The 21619-nt window shown below is 42.3% G+C and overlaps 2 protein-coding genes across 5 annotated transcripts in view; one reads left to right on the forward strand and one right to left on the reverse strand.

Moving 5' to 3' along the window:
- apbb1ip (amyloid beta (A4) precursor protein-binding, family B, member 1 interacting protein) overlaps positions 1-16404 on the forward strand; it is a 29270-nt gene extending 12866 nt beyond the window's left edge. Inside the window, exons 2-15 of one of the 4 annotated variants that reach the window (XM_062479345.1) lie at positions 267-393; positions 6730-6789; positions 7482-7569; positions 7978-8264; positions 8396-8473; positions 9665-9824; positions 11660-11781; positions 12055-12129; positions 12232-12375; positions 12702-12812; positions 14425-14523; positions 14709-14832; positions 14981-15042; positions 15168-16404. In XM_062479345.1, coding sequence (XP_062335329.1) covers positions 6730-6789; positions 7482-7569; positions 7978-8264; positions 8396-8473; positions 9665-9824; positions 11660-11781; positions 12055-12129; positions 12232-12375; positions 12702-12812; positions 14425-14523; positions 14709-14832; positions 14981-15042; positions 15168-15791 — 2034 coding nt within the window. In that variant the 5' untranslated portion in view covers positions 267-393 and the 3' untranslated portion in view covers positions 15792-16404. Of the gene's footprint in view, positions 1-260; positions 394-2713; positions 2904-6729; positions 6790-7481; positions 7570-7977; positions 8265-8395; positions 8474-9664; positions 9825-11659; positions 11782-12054; positions 12130-12231; positions 12376-12701; positions 12813-14424; positions 14524-14708; positions 14833-14980; positions 15043-15167 lie in introns of those variants that run through there. The other 3 variants (XM_062479346.1, XM_062479347.1, XM_062479344.1) reach the window with 3 other exon arrangements.
- A 29-nt stretch (positions 16405-16433) lies between these two features.
- Positions 16434-21587, reverse strand: LOC134034763 (protein adenylyltransferase SelO-like). Its single transcript, XM_062479348.1, has 19 exons — positions 21064-21587; positions 20840-20958; positions 20607-20738; positions 20411-20475; positions 20258-20314; positions 20036-20134; positions 19399-19466; positions 19215-19302; positions 19038-19107; positions 18787-18859; positions 18602-18685; positions 18385-18514; positions 18196-18240; positions 17960-18041; positions 17745-17837; positions 17514-17593; positions 17126-17169; positions 16862-16941; positions 16434-16781 (listed from the first exon to the last, which is right to left on the reverse strand). Exons 1-19 carry the CDS (start codon positions 21290-21292, stop codon positions 16659-16661), a joined length of 1761 nt encoding a protein of 586 aa, XP_062335332.1. The 5' UTR covers positions 21293-21587; the 3' UTR covers positions 16434-16658.
- Between the last annotated feature and the right edge of the window lie 32 nt (positions 21588-21619).

A 21619-nucleotide genomic window follows, 5' to 3' on the forward strand; every position in this document is an offset into this window, starting at 1 on the left:
TGTTCTGGAACTTTCTCTTGTTTAGTTGCATTAGCCTACAACCCTGAGACACCAGGACACTTCTGTCCTAACTGAAGCTTATATGTGCATCTTGTTATCGACATTCACCTGCAAAATTCACAAGTACTCACTAGTTCTGATGTTAAAAATATCCGGTTATTTGTCTTTTCACTTTTGAAAGTAATTTTTTCCCTCTTATTAATGAACATCCTATAGTAAACCCTTAAATATAATTGTATAATTATTTGTTTTCTGGAAAGAGTTAGGATTCAAGGTTGGTGGCACTGATTCCATAGCACACCACCCACCCAGCTCAATGGCTTTGGCATCAAGTACACGTTGGAACCACAACACAGTAGAAGCTACCATAACTCTGCGGGAACCCCACTCAGGGTAAGTATATCGCCACGTAACACAGATCAAAGGCTTTGTACAGACTTGCATTTCAACAGACCCTTTATTGTGTTGTAACAATTCTTTTTTAGGGGTTTTCTCTTACTGTTATTGCCATTATCACCCCATAAGCATAAAACGTTAACATTTGGTGAGGTGTGGTGTGGTGTGGACTAACTCAAGGCTTTAGTAGAATAACACAGTGGAGACTAATGGTTTTAGAACATGCCCTACCTTTCATTTAATGGTCACACCTTACCACATGACCTCCTGCAGTTATTTGAAACCTGGCACCATTTTTTTTTTCCACACAATTTCTTTCCTATGTTGAGGCAAGACTGCTTTTAGTCAAAGACGGCTTTGTCAATGTTTTTTATTTTCTCCTTTTGGAAGTGCCGTTAGATTGAATCAAATTTGTGTTTAACCGATCTGCTTTGATGTATAGGATTTTGTTTCCTGTCCCTAGAGCAGCTTCCACTAAAACCAAAAAAATATGTTTTTTTTCCGGCTGAGTTTTAGATACATGGCAATGGTTGGGTATGAAATTACTTCACACTATCCTTTCACTGCTTAACTCAACCAAAGTGATCTTCCAATCAGCCTATTCATTTGGAAAGAACCCTCTAAATCGTCAACGTGTTAGCGTTTAGCAGCAGTATGGCTTGGTGGGGGCGACCAAAGGCATCCATCTGTTTGTCAACCTCGGGCAGAGGAAATGAGGGTGGTTGGGGCCCTGCCCTCCCTGTGGACATCTCAGGAAAGGCTCTTGGACTCGTTCAGAGCTGTTTGGTTTCTCCGAGGGGTTCAACTCCACAGTGTGTTGACAGCCTCCTGTCTCAGAGAGGGTGGTCTGAATTCCCTGTAACCTCTAAGGCAGGTCATCAGGGAAAATGGCTCACAGTAGAACAACCATAGTGGTAAAAAATAACTATTTAATAGACATTATATACTGGGAATATGATTTTTCTACCTCTTCCAGTGGTTGGGAATGTGATAACTGAAATGTGTTTAAATTGTATGTATTTCAGATTGATTAGACTATAATCTAAACCACCATGGTTGACTGTCATGTGAGTAAGTCAAGGGCATGTCCATTACATGATGGATTTTTTGATCTATCTTTAATACTACAGTTATATTACACATTTGTAAGTGTTTCGTTTTGATAAATGGTGGGGATCTTTGTTGTAGTCACAGAGGATATAGAATAATGTATCACTGAGCTAATCTCAGTGTGACCTCCCAGGTTGAATCAAGGATACATGCAAATAAACAGATGTGTGTCTGTTGGGTGAGATAAGACCTGGGTCTATTCTGTTCTCTTGACCCCGCCTTAAAGATATCTGATCCTTGCGTGGCGGTAGTTGCTCAAAACATTGGACGTCATCTGTTATTAACAGATGATACAAATGTCCCTTTTTCCTGTTACAGTGAACCATGTGTGTGATGTTTCTGAAGACATTCATATTCTTGAGAAGCGTTCACATCCAGCCCCAATAATAACATTCAGAGACGTGATTCTTCTCTTTGACATAGACAGGGGGTGGTGACCGTTTTAAAACCTCACTTCCGTCTTGTTGCAACTATTTATCTGACTGAATATATATATATATATATATATATATATATATATATATATATATATATATATATATATATATATAGCTCACCAGATGTATCCAGTGATTGGCTCAGCAGAGTGAATAATTAACCTACTTTCTCACCGTGGTTCAAGTGAGTGGGCTGCTGGTGACTCAGTGTGACGAGGTGCCCCTCCTGCAGTGTGACACACAATCTCGTGGGTCTGAATCCAGCTCAGCCAGAGGAAGCTGAAGTTCCATCCTGTGAAGCTGTGCATTACTCAGCGCGCCAACCCTCTACCGCCTCCTGAAGTTTTACTCTGGTATTGCTACTTGGCGTGAGTGGCATTATGATGTCAATCCCTCACACCCTGTACGTCACTATGATTACAAGCTTTTGGAAAAACAAGTAACAAAGGAGAATTTCCAGTGACACTCTCTTCTCAGATTAACATTTGTGCCCCTGATATCTAACTAATTTAGGTTTGTCTCATGATTGATACGTAGTTGTTTCCACAGGAAGACACTGTACAGTGAACCGGTCGACCTTTCTGTTGTAAAACGTATGCTGTCCGCTGATTTGAGCTCTAGCAGGCATTGCGACACCTCATTGCATGCTCCCAGTTCCTTGGTAGATAAGGAGGTAGCAATGTGCAAACCTGTGCTGTTGGGAAAGCAATGAACACCAGCTGGAATGCAATGACAGGTTCAGACCTGAACTTCCGCATGAAGCAGGAAGCCGTTAGTCAGATGCAGTCCAGCTCAGCACACCCAACTCTGCACATGGGAGTGGTGTGGTGTTCAACTTTGTAATTGTAATAAAAAATAAAAACGACTAAATACACAAAGAAAGCTACAGATACAGCTAGTGTTTATGAACCTGTTATCCTTGAATCGATAAGTGAAGAAGGATTTTAAGAGCTGTCAAAGGTGAGTTGAGCTTGTCTTGTTGTTGTTTTAATGGAGTTCTTGGTGTCTGAAAATGTAACGGTTGTGCTCCCAAACACAGTGATGTAAATGTGATCCGCATCATTGACTGGGGAATAACAGTTACCTCTATATTACAAAAGTGTTTTGTTCAACTTATGTACATTTCTTCAGGTTATGTACAAATTGTTGATTACTGTTGATGAACATGCCGGTGTAGTGTCTACTTGGCTGAATACAGTACAGAACTCGGCAAGGAATGTACAAGAAGATAACTTTCGGAAGTGTTTTTCATATTGATCAGAACTGTCCTAATGCAGGAAAACTATTTTACTATATTCCAGAATACTGTAATGTCAGTAGGTCCTTTTGCGCCACTTTGGTTGAGACAACTTATATCAAGACTTGACCTGTTTTAATCTATTTTTGTTGCTGTTGCAAAGCCCCAGTGGGTTGAGTGTGTGGTTCTAGATAGATGCTTTCAGTGAGTCATTTGTCACACTTGACTCTGAGCCTTGAGATGTATGTGTGAATCATGTCATTTGAGTTATCCTTATTCTACCAACACAGCTTGAAGAGGTGCCCTCATTTCAAGTTGCAAATGTCATAGCTGGATAGCTGGAGATTTTTGCCAAATGTTCCACTGTGAGTGACAGTTTTAGTACAGCAAGGCTTGATTGATAGGGGCCTCAGTAATGGAAGGCCAGGACAACTTGAATTCATTAAGGAAGGTGATGGACCTACGACTCTTCAGTGGAAAACTTCTAAATGCATTTTTCCATAAAGAATGTCAGCTTGACAGCTTGGGTTGTTTGATATAATTACTGTTATACATACTAAACTATGATGAGGTTGGGTTACCCAACTGTACACAGATGATGGATGTGCCCAGAAACTTTGATTGGTCATTTTAACCATATTTGCATTGTTGACACTGGAAATTACAGTTCTTATGGGTTTTCATGCTGTAATTCATATGCATGCAGTGTTTGGTTTGTAACATGAATTCATGCAAAGCTAAATATGGTGTACCCAGGCCATCAACACGTTGTTTACAATATTCGGGATCTATAATTTATACACTGAACTGTATATTTAATAATGGATGAGATGTAGGTGGATGGTGAGGATGTTTACCTAGAGGTATGTTGTAATGACCACTTAGAGCTCCAGTCTGGATTTAATTCTCTTGCCAGTAAAGCACAAGTTCCATATGTGGATTTTCCAAACAGAATCAAAGTAGACGTAGAAAATTTGAAGATGGTTTTCAGAACAATAAAAAAAAAAGAAAGGAAAATAAAACAACACTTGCTTTCCACAACAATAATCATCCTTGTGTATTTCTGTGGAGATCTTCAAAATGTTTTTACAGTACTTACAAGTATCTTTACATTACATTCAGATTGTGCAGAAAGAACAAAATGGCAGCATTCTGTTTTGATCAAAGAATACTATAGAAGATAAGAGAAGATAGATGGTGATCACGGAACAGAGAGGCCCAACTTCAGTCTTTCCATGGCAACCATGTCTGATTTTGCCTTGTGTGAAGCGTCTTTGAGGACCTATAAATGTTCCACGCAAATGTAATGCATTATCATTTCAACTGATACAAGTTCAGAGCATCCCCGCTTGTAGATGCCTTATCGGTCATGCTTGTCCCCCAATTCCAACCAGAAATAAATCAACTAGCTCCCCTGTATAGTATTTTTTTTTTACTTTACCAATGTTCTTTACAAAAATCATAAGAAAAGCAATGTTATTAAGCTTCTAGATCCAGTGATCCTTTAAAATAAACGTTAGCACTAAATATACAATAACACCATACTGCTTTGGTCTCTGCTGGAAAATCACTGTCCTTGTTAAGATTCAGTTCTTGTGAACACACCAGATTCAAGTTCAGCACTTGACTGTTTGCATTTGTTTACATTCGCTTTTCAAACCCCTGCCTGGCAAAGAGTGGAGCTCAAAGTACAGCTTGTGCAAATGCTACCTGCAGTCGCACACAATTTGCTCTTGCCAATACAATTATGCAACACCTTTTTGCAAAACCAAGGACAAAGTAATGTAGCCCTTCCTGTGAAAGTAGTTAATCATCACACTTCTAATTGAACAACTATGTTGCACTAGTTGAAACCTTTCTTTCATTTCTCTGTGCCTGCTCTAATTCTAGTTCTGTTATGTAACAGAGGTATATTTTGAAAAGATGCTGCGTATCAAGGTCTACCGTCAGTGTATAACTTTATACTGCTCACGATGGTCGTTTTTTAGGTTCGCTATATTTCAATTGGGAGACCAAGGCTATTAAAACACCATAAATGCCTGCCAAGCAAGCAGTATTTGCGTATAAGGAGATTGCATGTCACCATTTCCTGAAGCCTTCAACCATGCTTTCAACACCGCAACAAGAAGGAAGTTGCCCTTAAACCACTTCCTGTATTTCAGGGTGCAGTAACGAGACACCTTCATCAAGGGAATGTCTGTATGAAGTCATACCAAGTACATGCATCCATATGCTTACCTCACCCCACCCCCCTCACCATAACCCCACCCCACCCCCCTCACCATAACCCCACCTCACCCCTTCTATACACACTCCACCACCCTCCCCACACACACGGTTGGTAACAGTTGATCGAAAAATATATATCTACAGTTGAGGCACACATTTAACACCAAGCTTAAAATGGGCTAAACTTCCGAATGTGGAGCAGCCATACTGTCAAAGAGAGTGAGAGAGCTATATTCAACAACAGAGAAGGAGGAGTAGGAATAACAGAAGGAGAAAGTACCGGAAGTCATATATGAGGCTGTGGTGGTTCTTTTTTGAACAGTTAGTCCAGTGGATAAACAAAGCAGTTAACTGGAACTGAACTGAGATCTGAGAGAACCAGCACACACTGGGGTCTTCTGTTCAAAATCTTGTTGGGCTGCCATCACATAAAGCCTAGTAATGCCACCCAATTCATCCATGAGATTAAAATGGCAACAGTGAATATCTATAGTACTAATTTATGCAAAAGAAATTCCTTAAAGTGAGTCATTTGTTCAGATTTATGAATCGAAGGTTGGTTGTCATAAAGCCTGCAACAGCAGCTTGATGTCTACACAAAGCCCATCCCAACATGGCACAGCTTGAATAAGGATTGGGTTTACATTTATATGAGTGATGGCATAAACTCCAAGCATATGTACTGATTAGTGTGATTTCTGTTTGCTATGTTAATGTAGCATGCATAACTATTGGCTGGTCTCAGGTGACGGACATCTACAAAACCTATACTTCAAATGAGTACATTAGACTAACATTAAGTCTGACTATTCAGATGGATCAGCTGAGAAGTTTGTTATTACCCCTTCGTGGATTCAAGTAGTTCTCGCTTTGAATGTTTTGTGAAGCACTGCAAGTCTTGACAGATGGAGGCCTGAAGTTATGCATACCATTTTTTTTTTCAGTCTGTGCTTGAGAGGTTGTGCAATAATGTCTAACTTAGCACTATGGGCAACATAAAACCAACCAATGTTTTGGTATGTGTTATGTTATCATCAAACTATAAATCTCCAACTTTCAGCTGAATAATGAAATAGTGAGTGCATACGTTTGTACCAATGTTTGTATCAACCTCAATTCCCAAAAATGAGAGAATTTGCCTATTCTCTACAATCTGGTTATGCGTAACGACAACCATATGCAGCAAATACTGAGTGTTGTGGTTATTACATCCATAGAAGACAGATTGTGACCATAATGATGACCTGTGATAAGTGACTTGTTGCTCTACGTGTATTTACAAAGCAAAACAGCTGATTGAGCCTCACTCTTTCTTTCCAGATGGATGACATTGATGCCATGTTCAGTGACCTGCTGGGGGAGATGGATCTGCTCACCCAGGTTAGTTAACAATCTCTCAATTCATTAACTTCCAGCAACACATTGTTCAAAAGTAATATTACACTATTACACTGGTCTAGTATTGATTTAGTTACAATTACTACCAGGACCCCGCTGGTAGTAACTGTGGACAGCATTGTTACATTCAAGATAAAAGGCCTTGCAAAAAGGGAAAAAAAGTCAGTTATTCGCAGACTCAGAATGCTTAACATGTGCTAAATGTGCTGTCCCTATGTTAAAAACTGCACAAGACTATTTCTATTTCTGAATGAATAATTCAAACAAGATTAGAAAAGCCACCGGTAAATAGAAAAGTGTTTTTCAGAATCATGTCAATGGCTCTAAAACACAGCATCTATCAGTGAGCCGCTCCTAGCTGGCACGCACCACCAGAACAGTGGGAGAAAAACTTTGTGGTTATACTCAAAAACGTAAATTACACTCCTCTTTAAGAGAGGGGGTCAAAAGGCAAACTCATAAACAAGAAACCCATAACTTCAAAGGATTATCATGGAGGGAAGTAATGTTTCCACTATGTACCTTTCTGTCGCTGTACAAAATATTGAATGTCAGACTATTGTATAGTAAAGAATGTAACTTTTATTGTAGTTTTATTCCCCACTTCTTACATAAGAGCATGCGGTTGTGTTGTTGAACGCTGAATTTTCCTGTCTCGTTTTTTCTCCACACAGAGTCTTGGGGTTGAAGCAGAGCCCCAGAAACCTCCCCCTAGCTCAAGCAAACAAGCTAATTTCTCTGTCGGCTTCGCAGACGTTCACGGTAAACCTCGTTCCCTGGTCCTTACACTCTGTCAGTGTGCTGTTGAAAAGAGGCCAGAATTGTGCAACTTTCCTTTTGAATTTTTGTAAGACACCGACTGTTTGCTACCAGTGAACCAATCTGGGTCAGTTTGCTATGAATTACCTGGAAAATTACAGTAGATTAAGATTGAAGAAGGCAAGAAACAATGCTGAAAAGTAGGAAAAGGAACCCATTCTTAATCTAACAAACGGTCTACTGGCTTCTGATCAGGCTCTAAATTTCAGACAAAGATCAATCTACCAGCCAATTATACAGACTCCCCCCATTTCCCAAACCAAGCAGTTTTGAATAGTAGTTGAGTCATGGCACACAGATGTTAAAGTGTCCATTGTTCATGTTCCACACCCCTTTCTACCCTGATCGCAGAGTCCCTGAATGAACTGGAGGACACAGACTTGGACGCCCTGATGTCTGGTTTGATGGCTGAAATCAATGCCACCGAGGAGAAAATGTCATCTGAAAAAAAGGAGGCGAAGGAGACCAAACCTGCCCCTTCACATCTGCCCCCCGCCCCGCAGGGTCTTAGCTCCTACCCTGTTCCCTCCCAGGCCGTCCCCCCCTCCCCAGAGAGCAGCTGTACTGTTAGCACCCCCATCGCCACCCCCTCATCTCTCTCCCCACGTCCACCCCCCCACAGCACTAAGCCATCAATGGTGAGTCATTTGGAGGTTAAATACAGCTAACAGCCAAATTGAGTTCATGACTCGAAAAAGGGTCTTTGCACTCAGTGTGGCTTGACATAAATGACATATTTCTGGACTTTTTCTCCTTGTGATTTCTGAAGGAGGACATCGAGGCACAGATCAAAGCAGACAAAATCAAGCTGGCGTTGGAAAAGCTCAAGGAAGCCAAAGTTAAAAAGGTAAGCTACTGTACTAAAGCACCCAGACTCACTGCTTACTCACTGACGCAGTCACAGGCCGAGAGGATGAGTGACCAATCAAGGTGTGACCAACCAGAGTGACCAACCAGAGACAGTGACTGTTTAGACTTGTAAAACAAGGCATTAGTGTGTAAGAAATACATGAGGCTTGTGACCGGAGGTGTTCACTAATAAATGTTTGTGGACAGATAATTCATTACCTTAGTTCATTACCGAGTACATTGAATCACCGAAAAGCTAAATGGCTTGGAAAGAGTTTTTGAATGCTGAGAAAACAGGCTCTTTGTGTCACACACACACATGCATACACACACACACACACTCCCCTGGTCAGTTTAATCAAAACATCAATCCGAGAAGGGGACACAGACCAGATGCCGAGCAGAGAGCAGAGTTTCATTCTCGATGGTTTGTGGCATAGTTCTCTGTGGTCTGAGGTATATTCCAACATGCCCTGGAATGAAAATGAAAGCACAAACGGCTGACAGCTTATTTCCGGCACAAATCCACTGTTTGAAACACAACTCCCTTTAAAACGAGAAACGTTTTGAACATGTGATGCAAGAAGTAGTTTGTTCTGCCTCCCCCTATGGTAGACAGTTGTCCTTTGTTTTTGCTGTGAGCCTAAGCCAGGGTGAAAGCTGACTTCAAAAAGACAAATCTCATCTATGTCAAGCCTTTCGTAAAATATTTTTACCACCCTCCATTTGCAAACAGCCGTTGTGAAGCTCAGGGGCTTCCTTAGACACAATCTGGTAGCGGATGACAGGAAGTGGGCAGAAGGGCCAGACCCTTCCCTAATCCAAAGTGAGCTTCGGTCACAACCTCTTCAAAACAGCAGTTACCTGAGGCTGAGGCCATGCATAACTACTTATTCCGGTTAAATCAAACAAAAACAAGGCATGGTCTTTTTGATTCAACATTAATTTGTACTGTATATCTCCACACACTCTGCTGCTGTTGTTCTGGAGGTGTGTTGAAGCTGAACTCCCACAACAACAATCCCGTGCTGAATGTGATACCTCACGTATTTTCACATGCTGGGATGTCATTGTTATGGTGATGATTCTACTGGAAACCAACCTATTTTTGACACAATGACTAAAGTCAAACTCCTAGACCACACTCTATATTTAGGCCTCTAAATGACAGCCTCTGTGTTGCTGCTAGCTGGTGGTGAAGGTCCTGATGAACGACGGCAGTTCCAAGACCCTGATGGTGGATGAGAGGCAGACGGTCCGAGATGTCTTGGATAACCTGTTTGAGAAGACGCACTGCGACTGCAACGTCAACTGGACCCTGCTGGAGACTTACCCAGAACTGCAGCTTGGTGAGTACAGGATCTCCCTCTGGGACACACACACTTACACGCTGAACACACATAACGCATGGCACTTGCATACACTGCACGCATGCCCTGAGCACAGACACGCACGTCGCAAACACACACGTGGGCCAATTCTGGATGGGATCTCGGGTCAAGATGATGAACAATGTTTTTATTGGCATGATGACAGCCTTGCTACAGCACTTACAAAACGATGCATTGATTTAACCTCCCAATCCTCATCATTCACACACACACACACACACATTCATTCTTACACCGGGCAGGTGGGTTTAATTTGCCCTATCAGACACAGTCAGTCATCTTCTGTACCGTGTGGAAACACAGTCCTTATGTTTTTTATCCTCCATCATAACTCTGCTGGACCACCACTGATGGACTTAGACCCTGGCTATCTGTCGAATCATGACTCATAGTCTGCGCTCTCTCTTCCCTTCAAGAGAAAGCACGTTTCAATTGCTGTTCGTGTAAATGATTGGGGTATGATCTCTGCTCGTGTATCAAGATGAGAAACAGCCCGCGGGGAAACGCATGTTTAGGCCCTGTGAGTGTGACGTCTCCCTGCTCTCTCCCCAGTCTGTGTGGCCACCACCCACACGACACCACTCCTCAATGTAAGTCCTCTGACTCACTGGTATCAGGAGCAGTCTGGTGTGTCATGGTGCTGACCACACTGAGGGGTCACATGACTGCTTGTTCAGACTGTCTTGTCAACAATTACCTGTACACACACTGCACTCAAAAACAGTTTCCAGGTATACTTAGGAAACAATCTACTATAAGTCTACCATATTTACGGTATACAAAGAAGTCCCCAACTATTTCATCTCTATTCATCCACAGTGCTCGAAATAAATATTCTGGAACATTATCTGAGTAAAAGGTATAGGTAACAGTGTTGTAGTTGAAAGGTGCCGAACATGAACTAGAAGAGTACTGCTGGTAGTCGGCATGTTATGTGCTTCTGTCAAACAGTGTCACAGTTCCGCTTTATGTGTCACCATAGGGCATCCATATGGTCTCCATTCACTCCATCAAGCCCTGAAACGCGTCATGTGGGTTCTGATGAAGTCTTAAAAGGCTTAGTTATAACGTGGCCCCATAACAGCAGAGGCCCACACCAGCCACTTAATGGACTACAGGACTGCAAAGTAAATGGGTAGTTCTTATGTCTGTCCACAAGTACCAGCATCTTGTTGGTAAGAAACATGCTCAAACTAAACTAAAACACTCAGAAGTTGGTCCTCGTATTTACAGCATCTAGCTCGTGGGTGGGCGCTGTGGTGGAAGGAGAACCAAAGTGCTCTTAATGTGTCTTAATGAGCGAGTTGTGTTTTACTGCACCCGTTTTAAACTCAGTTTAATCAGCCTTGGCCTGTAAATGGACAATTGTACACGGGTGTAATCCATTTCCAGGGTGTATTCTGTGATCGTCTAAATGAATGCTTCTTGGTCCTTCCCATAAACTACATCTGGAAAGCCTCTGAAGTGTTTTAGTTTGAACATTTTCTTTTTGTGTTTGATGACATATGAGGGCTAAGGGGTTGGGACCTGTTTCATTGTACAGTAGAACTGTATGTGGCTGCTTGTTACCCTTCCAAAAACAGGTCCTGTAATGATAATACAGGATATGTGTACTTACCATCATAGAACAGCAACATCCTGCCAACTCACATCTTGAATAAGTAAACTAAAGAATATTTCTATTTTGTAAGGCCCATTGGTAATATTGTTTGACTTACTTAAAATATATTTTTTTTTTAATGATATGATCATAGAATAGCAGAGTTTGTTTACTCTAATTTCCCCCTTGACAGAGCGAGGTTTTGAAGACCATGAGAACCTGGTAGAACCGCTGTCTGCATGGACAAGGGACAGCGAGAACCAAGTTGTTTTTCAAGAGCGGGAAGATAAATATGATGTTTTCAAAAACCCTCAGGTAAGAGGTTAAAACATATTTTTCAAAGATATCCCAATGGTTTTCTTGGAATCTCTCTCTATGACCGAAGTTATCCAACTCAAGCACCATTTGGTTCTATTCCATATTTTCTTGTTAAATAGCCATCAGCGAAGACGCGGCTATTTCAGCATGTTTATTATTACAGCAGAGCCCTTTGAAATGTCCGAGTATTCATTAATTATGAACGGTTATGGCTAAAGCCATGTTGATGTTGGCATTGCAATGAATACCTTTTTGTCTCTACCACTGCAGAACTTTTATCTGTGGAAGAAGGATAAGAACACTCTCAAAGAAATGAAAGAGAGAGACAAAGAGTTACTCGTGGAGGTGAGCAAGTCTGACAGGTGCAGGTGCATAAACACAATAGATTTTGACGCAGAGCGACAGGTCACAGTACAACCTTGCGATGACTTGTCTCTCGACGTGCAGGAGAACTTCTGTGGGACCTCTGTCATCGTGCCGGACCTGGAGGGCGTTCTCTACCTCAGAGAGGATGGCAAGAAGTCCTGGAAGCAGCGCCTCTTCCTCCTGAGGGCTTCCGGGATTTATTACGTACCCAAAGGGAAGAGCAAGGTCGGTGGGGTCAAAGGTCAACAGAGGGCAGCTCTGGCCAATCCCAAACACACACACACACACATCATATTGGACATTAAAACGACACCAAAAAAACATGTCTACTCCCTATGTATCCAGGCAACATGCTGCCCAGTGTAGTGTTGACATAGGCCTCTGTCACAGCCAATATTTTCAAAAGGGGTGGAAAGTCATCTACTGCAAATATCTTCATCTGATACCTTTTTAGAGACAGCTATCAGCTATCAAGAGACAAGAGAAGAAGAAGTACTGAAGGGAAATAACGTGGTTGTACTGACAGGGAATTATGTTTTTTTTCCCCACAGACTTCTCGTGACCTGGTGTGTTTCGTCCAGTTTGACAATGTAAATGTCTACTATGGCAAAGAGTTCAAAAACAAATTCAAGGCACCTACCGATTTCTGCTTCGTTCTCAAGGTAAGGAACAGGAAGGGGGACTTAATTTCTGGAAATTGAAGACAACAGCACAGGACAGACAAACGGAGCAGCTAAATATAGCAGCAGTACTTTCCTTCTTCATGATTACAATTGACCAATTACAGTGACTAACTCTTCGATAATCCAGTGGTATCACGTTTGAATTCATACACATTAGGAATGATGCACTGCAAGCATTTGTATGCTAATCGATGTGAATGGTAATTGTTGTGCAAAGTCGTGTTCACGCGCTCACTTCTGTCACAACAGTTTTGCTGTCGCTGTGGTAAACCGATCTGCTTTTCTTGAAATAAACTTTATTAAATAGTTCCTTCATTTGAAGAAGTGAAAACTGAAGGCATTCCTGGCTGATCAGTTCTGCAAAATATTGGCTATTGAAGTGGGAAAGACATTCACGTTTCTGGTTTACAAATCCAACACATGGATCACTAGAGTATTTGTTTCAACCTTTGTCATCGAAAGCATTGAGATACATTATCTATTCGTCTCCAATGGTTTGTCTGTATCACCACAATCACAGAAAGGGAATTGAAGCGTTTTGCGGATAATCTTTTAAGGACCTGAAACTATTCTTTCTTTTCCCCCTATCGTTTTGAGAACACTTGAATCAGCAACTACCATGAGTCTAGATGGCGAGAAACAAAGCCGAAAAAAGCTTAGAGAAGCAAGGAGACGGAATTGCTTTCATTGAAAGACAGAGCCCTCGAGGCTCAAGTTGAAGGATCTGTACTGGAGTGTTACCTTGCCAACAGCCAGAGAAGATGACCTCACTCAGTCAGAGAGGACAGTTTGGAAACCTGAGGGAAGGTTCCACAAGGTCTCACATACCCAGGTCATCTGAGAGTAGCTAAAGGCCTCTCTTTAAAATGAAATGAAATTGAGCCAGGGAATCCATCTGCAATCTTTATTGCCTTACTGTGATGAAGACAACATATGGATGCTGGATCAGTTTTTCTGACTGGACGGTCGGTGCATGTTGAAGCAGTTGACATCCCACTGACATCCCACTATGCTGTGGCTTGATGAGTAAATACAACCTGAATCATTAGCTGTTGAGATGAGAGGGAAAAGTGTCCCCCCAAATGTTTTTAAAGCAGACTAAAGCAGTTGCTTGGGTCATGGTTTAGAAATCATTCTAGGCACTTTCCGCTCCCTTGTGATGGTGATGGCTACTAACAGGATTGTCCACTTAAAATGTTGACTCATAGCAACCACAGTGAGTTGGTAACAGCCCTGAAGCAACAACAAGGACTTTATTTTCTCTCGCAGTGCCAATGTTGTCATGAGATAGACAATTATATCATGCACGCTGGAGCTCTTGAACTCCAGCCAGATCAGTCTTCCCCCAGTGTTTTGGATCTCGCCCATGTTGCTAAGGAACTGTATCAAAACTGAATGAGCTTGACCAGGTTTCTGTGACCCATCACACAGGGAGGAGCACTGTACAGGATCACCACGCCAACCCTGGAACTAGGCCTGCTTCTCCAAATTATTTAGAATAATAATGAATGCATTTACCAGATCACTTTCATCCAAAGCAACATGTATGACATGACGTCCTAACTGATTTCACTTGTTCATATCTTCCCAGCACCCACAGATCCAGAAGGACTCTCAGTACATCAAGTACCTTTGCTGCGATGATGCCAGAACCATGACGCTCTGGGTGACTGGCATACGGATCGCCAAGGTAACCTCTAGACACACAGTACTGTGCAAAAGGTCTCCCCCGAATGTTGTCGTAGCTGTTTGTGTGTTTGGCATTAGTTTTTGGATGAATTTTTTCAGTCTTTTGATTTCATTAATTGATTTTGACTTTTTTCACAGTTTTGCTTGTGTTGCATGCTGACAGTTGTCTACATGTTTTTTCCCCAGTATGGCGTGACGTTGCTTGAAAACTACAAGACTGCTATGAAGCAAACAGCTGTTACCTCAGCATGGACAAACCTTGTCACTTCCTCTTCCTCCTCTCCCTCGACCCCCTCTCCCACAACCAAGGGTAAAAACAAACTACCCGTTTTTAATATCCATGATCACGTGGAGAACTCTTAACTCCTACAGTATAAAATACCATACGTGAACATGTGTGTGTATGTATCTGTTAAATTGCATCCCATTATACTTCCTCTGTTCTTTTCCTCCCCCAGCCAAATCCTCCAGTCAGGCCAATGGACACGCAACCAAGCCGTCTGCCGAACCTGTGGTCAAGGTGCGTCACGACATCAATAACAGTTCCGACCTCACGGAAGTTCATCCGACATACTGGATGTGCGTCTGTGTTATGACCTGTGCTCAAATAACCCATGGATGTACTGTGTTTTTGTGCTTGTTCAGGTGGCAGCCAGCATTGCCCCTCCGGCACCCCCCCCCCCTCCTGCCGAGGTCCTCCCGCCGCCCCCCCCAGACCCGGTGATGCCCCCACCTCCGCCCATGGCCACCAAGACATCAAATGCTGGCATGCGCAACAAGACCCGAAACGTCCCCCAACCGCCTCCACGGGCGGACGGCCTTCCTCTGCCTCCTCGGCTCCACCCCCACCCCCACAACGACAGCTTTGAGGCCCCTCCAGACTTCCTCCCCCCGCCTCCCCCAGTCCCAGGCTTCAGTGCTCAGGGCACTGGTTTCCTCCCACCTCCTCCCCCTGTCTGCTCCCTCCCGCCCCCGCCGCCCGACCCTGAGTTTGACTGTTTCCTGCCCCCTCCGCCATCTGACGCGTTCCCACTCCCCCCACCTTCTCCCCCATCCTCCCAGCCTTTCATTGGGGGAGGAGCCCCGCCTCCCCCACCCCCTCCTCCTCCCCCCCCCGCCGCAGTTCCGAGCGGGCTGCGGCCGACCACGGCCGTGAGGAAGATGCCCCCCGCTCCCCCCAAGAGGATGACGCCTCAGGCCGGGGGCGGAGACGGGGACATGATGTCAGAACTGATGAAAGCCATGCAGAAGAAACGCGGCAATCAGTAGCCCTGGAGTCGGGGATCGCTGGGCATGTTCAGGAGCCACACGTAGAAGCATTGATGGCTCTTTGATTCGAACGTGTCACTGTGTCACGCAGAGCTTGAAGACGCTCGTGTTGGTTCCATGTTGTCATCTTCTGACATTACAGAGGGTCACGGTTACACTTGAACGTTCGCATGAATCAAGTGAAACTCAGAACTCGGGTAGCTATGAACAAAAGGACATAGGTTTGTTTGAGGTTTTCGAAGACATACAGGGAACTCCTGCAAGAAAGACAGGATTCATTGAATTATTTTTTTATAGATTTTGAAACTAGACACTTGTATATGTGGATTATGTCTACCTGAATTTAAACTCCAAAAGCTTTTTATTCGACTTTTAATAGAGGCAATGCTATTTTTGCTTAATTGAATACTTGGGAGATACATTTCATATGCAAAATATTGGTACCTGTACAAACAGTATCTATTTTCATGCATTTATGGGATAGGAATATGTGTAAATACTGTAAAAATGTGTTAAAACCAGTGATATGTTGGACATCCTTATGATTAAATATTCAACCCCATTCTCCTTTTGGATCTACTGCTGACTAAATAAATATTCATTTCAAAGTGTGCAGTCAATTCAATACTTGTCTTAACGCAGATCCGTCATTCAGAGCAGCTGCTTTCAACTTTTTACTACCACATATCACTATGGCTGACAGGAAGAACAGAGATGGGCGCAAAGAAGATGTTCAAGATATTTGTTTACTTATTTATTTTATTATTTATTACACCCTTCCAAACAATGAAATCCTGGTATACATCCCGATAACAATGATATGATAACATGATTGTGTTATGAGTGTTCTTGTTGAGCAGATCCGAGTCAGGAGGAGCAACTGACTTTTACCTTCCGAGCCCACAATGGTGGCCTTGCAGAATATCCTGCCTCTTCTGCAGTGTCTTGCTTGAGGTAGGGACGTGACAGTGTCTGGTGCAGCGCTGCCACCTGGAGGCCAGAAAGGGAAACTTCAAGTATTGTTCAGGGGAAAACGATATATACACAACTAGGAATGTCATGCACCGTACCTCAGAGAAATCACCCATATCAGCTTTGCGTATTGCAGACTCAGCCATCCAGTTCCTCAGCACGTACCTTGGGTTAACGCCTGTGGAAAGTTTAATGTCACTTTAAGAACTGAGTAGCTTTTTAAGTCAAGCGGGAATATAATAATATTGATAAAATAAGCATTGGCTTAAAGTGGATGATATACATGTTCACCAACTTAGTTTTCACGTATTTTGCTGTAGTGTATCATACACAAAAGAATAAATGCAATGACTGGGATGTACTTTTCATTCTGCGTTGACGGTCCACATCAGTATCACCTTTCTGCCTGAGAAAATCAAGGAGATCCTCAAATTAAAAAAAGAACAATAATGATTAGGGATGGGCGATTCAGCCTTCTAGCGATTCACAAATTTCAAAAATCGGTTCGATTTTTTTTTGTAAGCATATATTGAATCGAAATGTCATAAGGGCAATTAGACTGTCTTGTAGAAAGTACCTTTGCAGGAACCCTCTGAGGCTCAGTGTACCATTGAGTCTACTACCAAACACATTACCCCTGGTTCAAATCTTGCTCAAACCAATTGATAATTAATATAACTGATATCAGTTAAGTAATATATATGTCATTAGCTGAGCGTATATTACACATGTATATGTTATACCGCTTACCTGCTGAGCCGGAGCAGATACAGGCTGAGCCAATCAGAGAACAGCTTGTGTGAAGCCAGGTCGTCTAACGCCCACATGGCCTAACAAGACGTAGAAAAGGAGGTACAGGGTTACACAACAACACACAATCCATAAACATACTCTTAACACTGCAGTGTTTAATGCATAAGTTCTTGAATGAAGTGATATAATTTGTATTGTGGATGTTCCTCTAGCGGTGTGGTGTACGACCTGTGAGATGAGCCTGCTGTGTAGCTGTGTGTCCGAGGCTTCGCTTAGCTGCCTAAACGTCATGGTAAAGTCAGCACCAGTCTCCTCCATCAACTGAGGAGAGAGGGAGAGACAGACACACACAACCACATAGGGAAAACGAGCCAGTTATCATAGTGGACAAAGACCACTAGAGTGGCACAAGGAAACAAGAACCGAATCGATGAACCACTCACCTTCAGTAGAAAAGCGATCAGATATCCATCGCTCTCCTCCCCCCCAAGCAACCCTAACTTTGCCTTGAAAAGTTCATGAAACCTGATGCAGACATATCATAGTCAAGATTATTTTTGCCCATTTCAAATGAAACTCTAAAAAGAGGAGCAGATACACAAACACTGAAAGGCAGAGTGAGATGCACATGCGGACACACAACCGTGAGACAGGCCGAAAAATAGGAGAAAGAAAATACCTTCTGTGGTAAATATCTGGGTAGTCTTTTAGCAGATCCATGGCCCTACACAAAAGGAAAATAAGGATGTGAATGAACCCAACCAGTACCCTATAAAACCAGATGACTAGTGTGTGTGTGTGTGAATCTGTATATGTATGTGGGAAAGTGTGTATATAGATATGTGTGTGCGTGTGTGTAAGTACGTACCTCTGATGCTGCTTGTGAGTCAGTACAGGACGAAGAGCATCAAGCAGTCTCTCCAGGTTAAACATCCCCACATCAGCCTGGGCTCCGATGCCATACCTCCCCTCGTCGTCCGATGTGTTGGGGACAAAATCTACACATTCATATCAAGCTTAAGATTCCATTTACTAAGATACAGGCAGGGTAGACATAAAGGTGATGATAACCAAAAGGTGTATACTTAAGTTGTAAGACTCCATGAAGCCAAAGGGTCCATAGTCAATGGTGATGGACAGGATACTGAAGTTATCTGTGTTACACACTCCTGTGACAGAAATAAAAGACTGATAAAAAAAAACAAAAAAACATGCTATGCTACTATCTAGAATGGCATTACTAAATAAATGTTGTTTTTTATGTACTAACCATGTGCAAAGCCAACAGACATCCACTGGGCTATTAAATGAGCTGTCTCAGTTACCACCCTGGAAAAAAAACCCTGGCACAAAAATATGTAGTTAGAAATCTGTAGCAAATTAGATGAAGCTCTGGAATTGTTTTGTGTTCAGGTCACTGACTTTCAATGTACAGTGTCAATGAGTCAACAATAATGATTGTATGTTAAAATCTATTTTTACAGTGCACAAGTGTGGCAAATGCATTTTTGCATCACTCACCAAATACTTGTTTGGATCATTTGAGTCGATGGTAGAAAAATGCTCCTTAATCACAAAGTCCAGTAATTTTCTGGAAGCAAAACGATTTAAAAGTCAAATAATGAAGCCCCAAGAGACACAGTGCACTACATAATTATAGTATGTTGTCCACGATCACCTTACAGGGCAGAGTCTTACCTTAAAAGGTCTAGCTCCCCAGCATCAGCCAAAACTTCCAATGACCCAAAACGGAACCAGGACTTGGCCAGGCGAAGAACAACCGCACCTGGAGAAAAATAATCAGTAGAAAAATAGCAGGTCATGTTCCCAACATGAAAAGCAGCCTTCTCATGTATCATCTGGTGACCATGATGCAGCCCACCTCTCTCTGTCTTCACATTCCCACTATAGAACTGGTCCCTCCACACTGGCTCCTGACTTACAATAAGGCTGGAAGACAAAAGAAACCCCTTTCACATCTACATGTCAAAGACATCAGGTAATCAACAAACAAGAAGTGTAACATCCCATTACTCAATGAGTGAGATGATCAAGTGCCCAAAACGTGTTCACTGACTCTTGATAAAAGGATAATATCCAAATGACAAGCTGTCAACATTGACAATGAGAATCTGGTAGTTCATCTCAGTCCTGTTTAAACAGCTGATGTGTTAGGGGCTTCCCTCCAGTGATCTGAATATTAAAACTTTAAAGGGCTTCTCAAGAACAAGTAAACACAGCTAATTGGATGGATGTAGCTCAGTGATTTAACATTTGATTTCAGATCAAGAGATTGCAGGTTCAGATCCCCCTGTATGCTGCTTTGGAGAAAACCTAATACATTATTATTATATTAATACACCTCTGCCTTCTCTCTGATCACTTTAACCATGAACCCCTCCTTATTTACAAACAGATTATTGTTGGCGGTATTCTGAGAATCAAAATGTAAGACAATTACTGTTATTTCTCTCCAGCGTTTAGACACTGCATCTTATAGTCATGTCAGGTAATTGTACCTGGAAGCCCTGCTGGTGGGGACTTTCAGGAAATGCATGGCCTCGCTGCACAGGAACTCCCGGACCGAGGATCGGACCACGGCTCGCCCATCTCCCGACCTGCAACACCAGGTACACACGGACACAGAGAGTGACGGAAGAGGACAAAGGTTGGGAAGAGAAATAACATCAAGTCAGACAACTACCAGGTCAAAGTGTTTTGACAGCTCCATGAGGTTTTACCTGGAGTATGGTGTCTTCCCTGAACCTTTCAACTGGAGTTCCCATGTTGCTCCTTTACTGAGGGAAACAATATGTAATTCTCAATGTTATATTCACCTTTGTCCAATACTATTTCAAAACAATATCACCAAAAAGCCAACATTTTTCACTTGCCTGTTGGTAAATTCACCGATAAAATGTGCTCTGCCATCTCCTAATTGACCAGACCAGTAGCCAAACTACATGCGTTGAAATGAAAAATAATGAAAGACAAATTGTGAAAAAATAAGCATAGCAGTTCTTCAAACTGGGTTATTCAGCACATATTATTTGACAAGATCTACCTGAAGTTTAATTGTGTAAATGGTACCTGGTGACCACCATATCTGTGTGCCAGAGGAATAGATCCGGGTAACAGTTTAAGTAATGTACGAAAGTAATGTACGAAATCCTTGGCATGAGTCACAGAGACGTCCAAATCCAAGATGTTCTCAATGACATCCTACACAGACAAGACATGTCAGTGCACATTTGACATAGCAAAATTTAACACTTTGAGACTTTATGTAAAGTTTATATCTAGATGACAAAATGTTACATCACCTTTGAAAAGGCTGCAAGCTTTAAGGGACCTTTAAGTGGAGTTGGGGTCGACTCTGAAAAAATGCAGTTTTTCACGGTGCGAACAAAATTCCCGTCCACCTGATCAAGTGGAAAGACTTCTGCAAGGAATGAGGGGAAAAACTAGGTGTTCATTAGGCTATGCACTGCATGTTTTACGTAACGACCACCAGACACATAAGAATTTATAGTTTTATTTTGTTTACCTATGAGTCTTTTACATGACAGTTTGAAGTGGTCAATATCATGAAAGCGCTCCGTCAAACTCATGTTGAAATTGGGTTTGAAAGCATAAGGGTATATTTCCACGTCACTGACATGACTTTGGCAATCGTCACTCTCACAAAAGTTATGCAGACTTTCAGTATCAAGGACGTTGTTGACCACACCAAGGTCCAGGAGGACGCTGATTAAAATGCCAATGTAACTCGTCATTGCTTGTTGTAGCTGAATTATCTGTCATGCAAGACTGCTGGCTAACTCGCTTGGTAGATACCAGTTGATCCTTGCATGGTGGGTGGCACATCAGCGATATATTTCCTAGATAAACTAACCAATAGCATTGAACTCTATTCTATACATCACATAATATTTGGACGATTCATTACTTTATAAACACTAGAGCGTTGCAATACTGATTTACCAGCGATTAATCGACTGCTTGTCTTGCTAACAAGTTTGCAGCTTTTTTGAGTTGTTAACTTCCTGGTGGTCGAAACGTCATCTACTATTATTGCGTTTTTCCGGTTCCGGTACACTTTT

The sequence above is a fragment of the Osmerus eperlanus genome, chromosome 15 (genome assembly GCF_963692335.1).
Source record: "Osmerus eperlanus chromosome 15, fOsmEpe2.1, whole genome shotgun sequence".
Lineage (NCBI taxonomy): Eukaryota > Metazoa > Chordata > Actinopteri > Osmeriformes > Osmeridae > Osmerus > Osmerus eperlanus.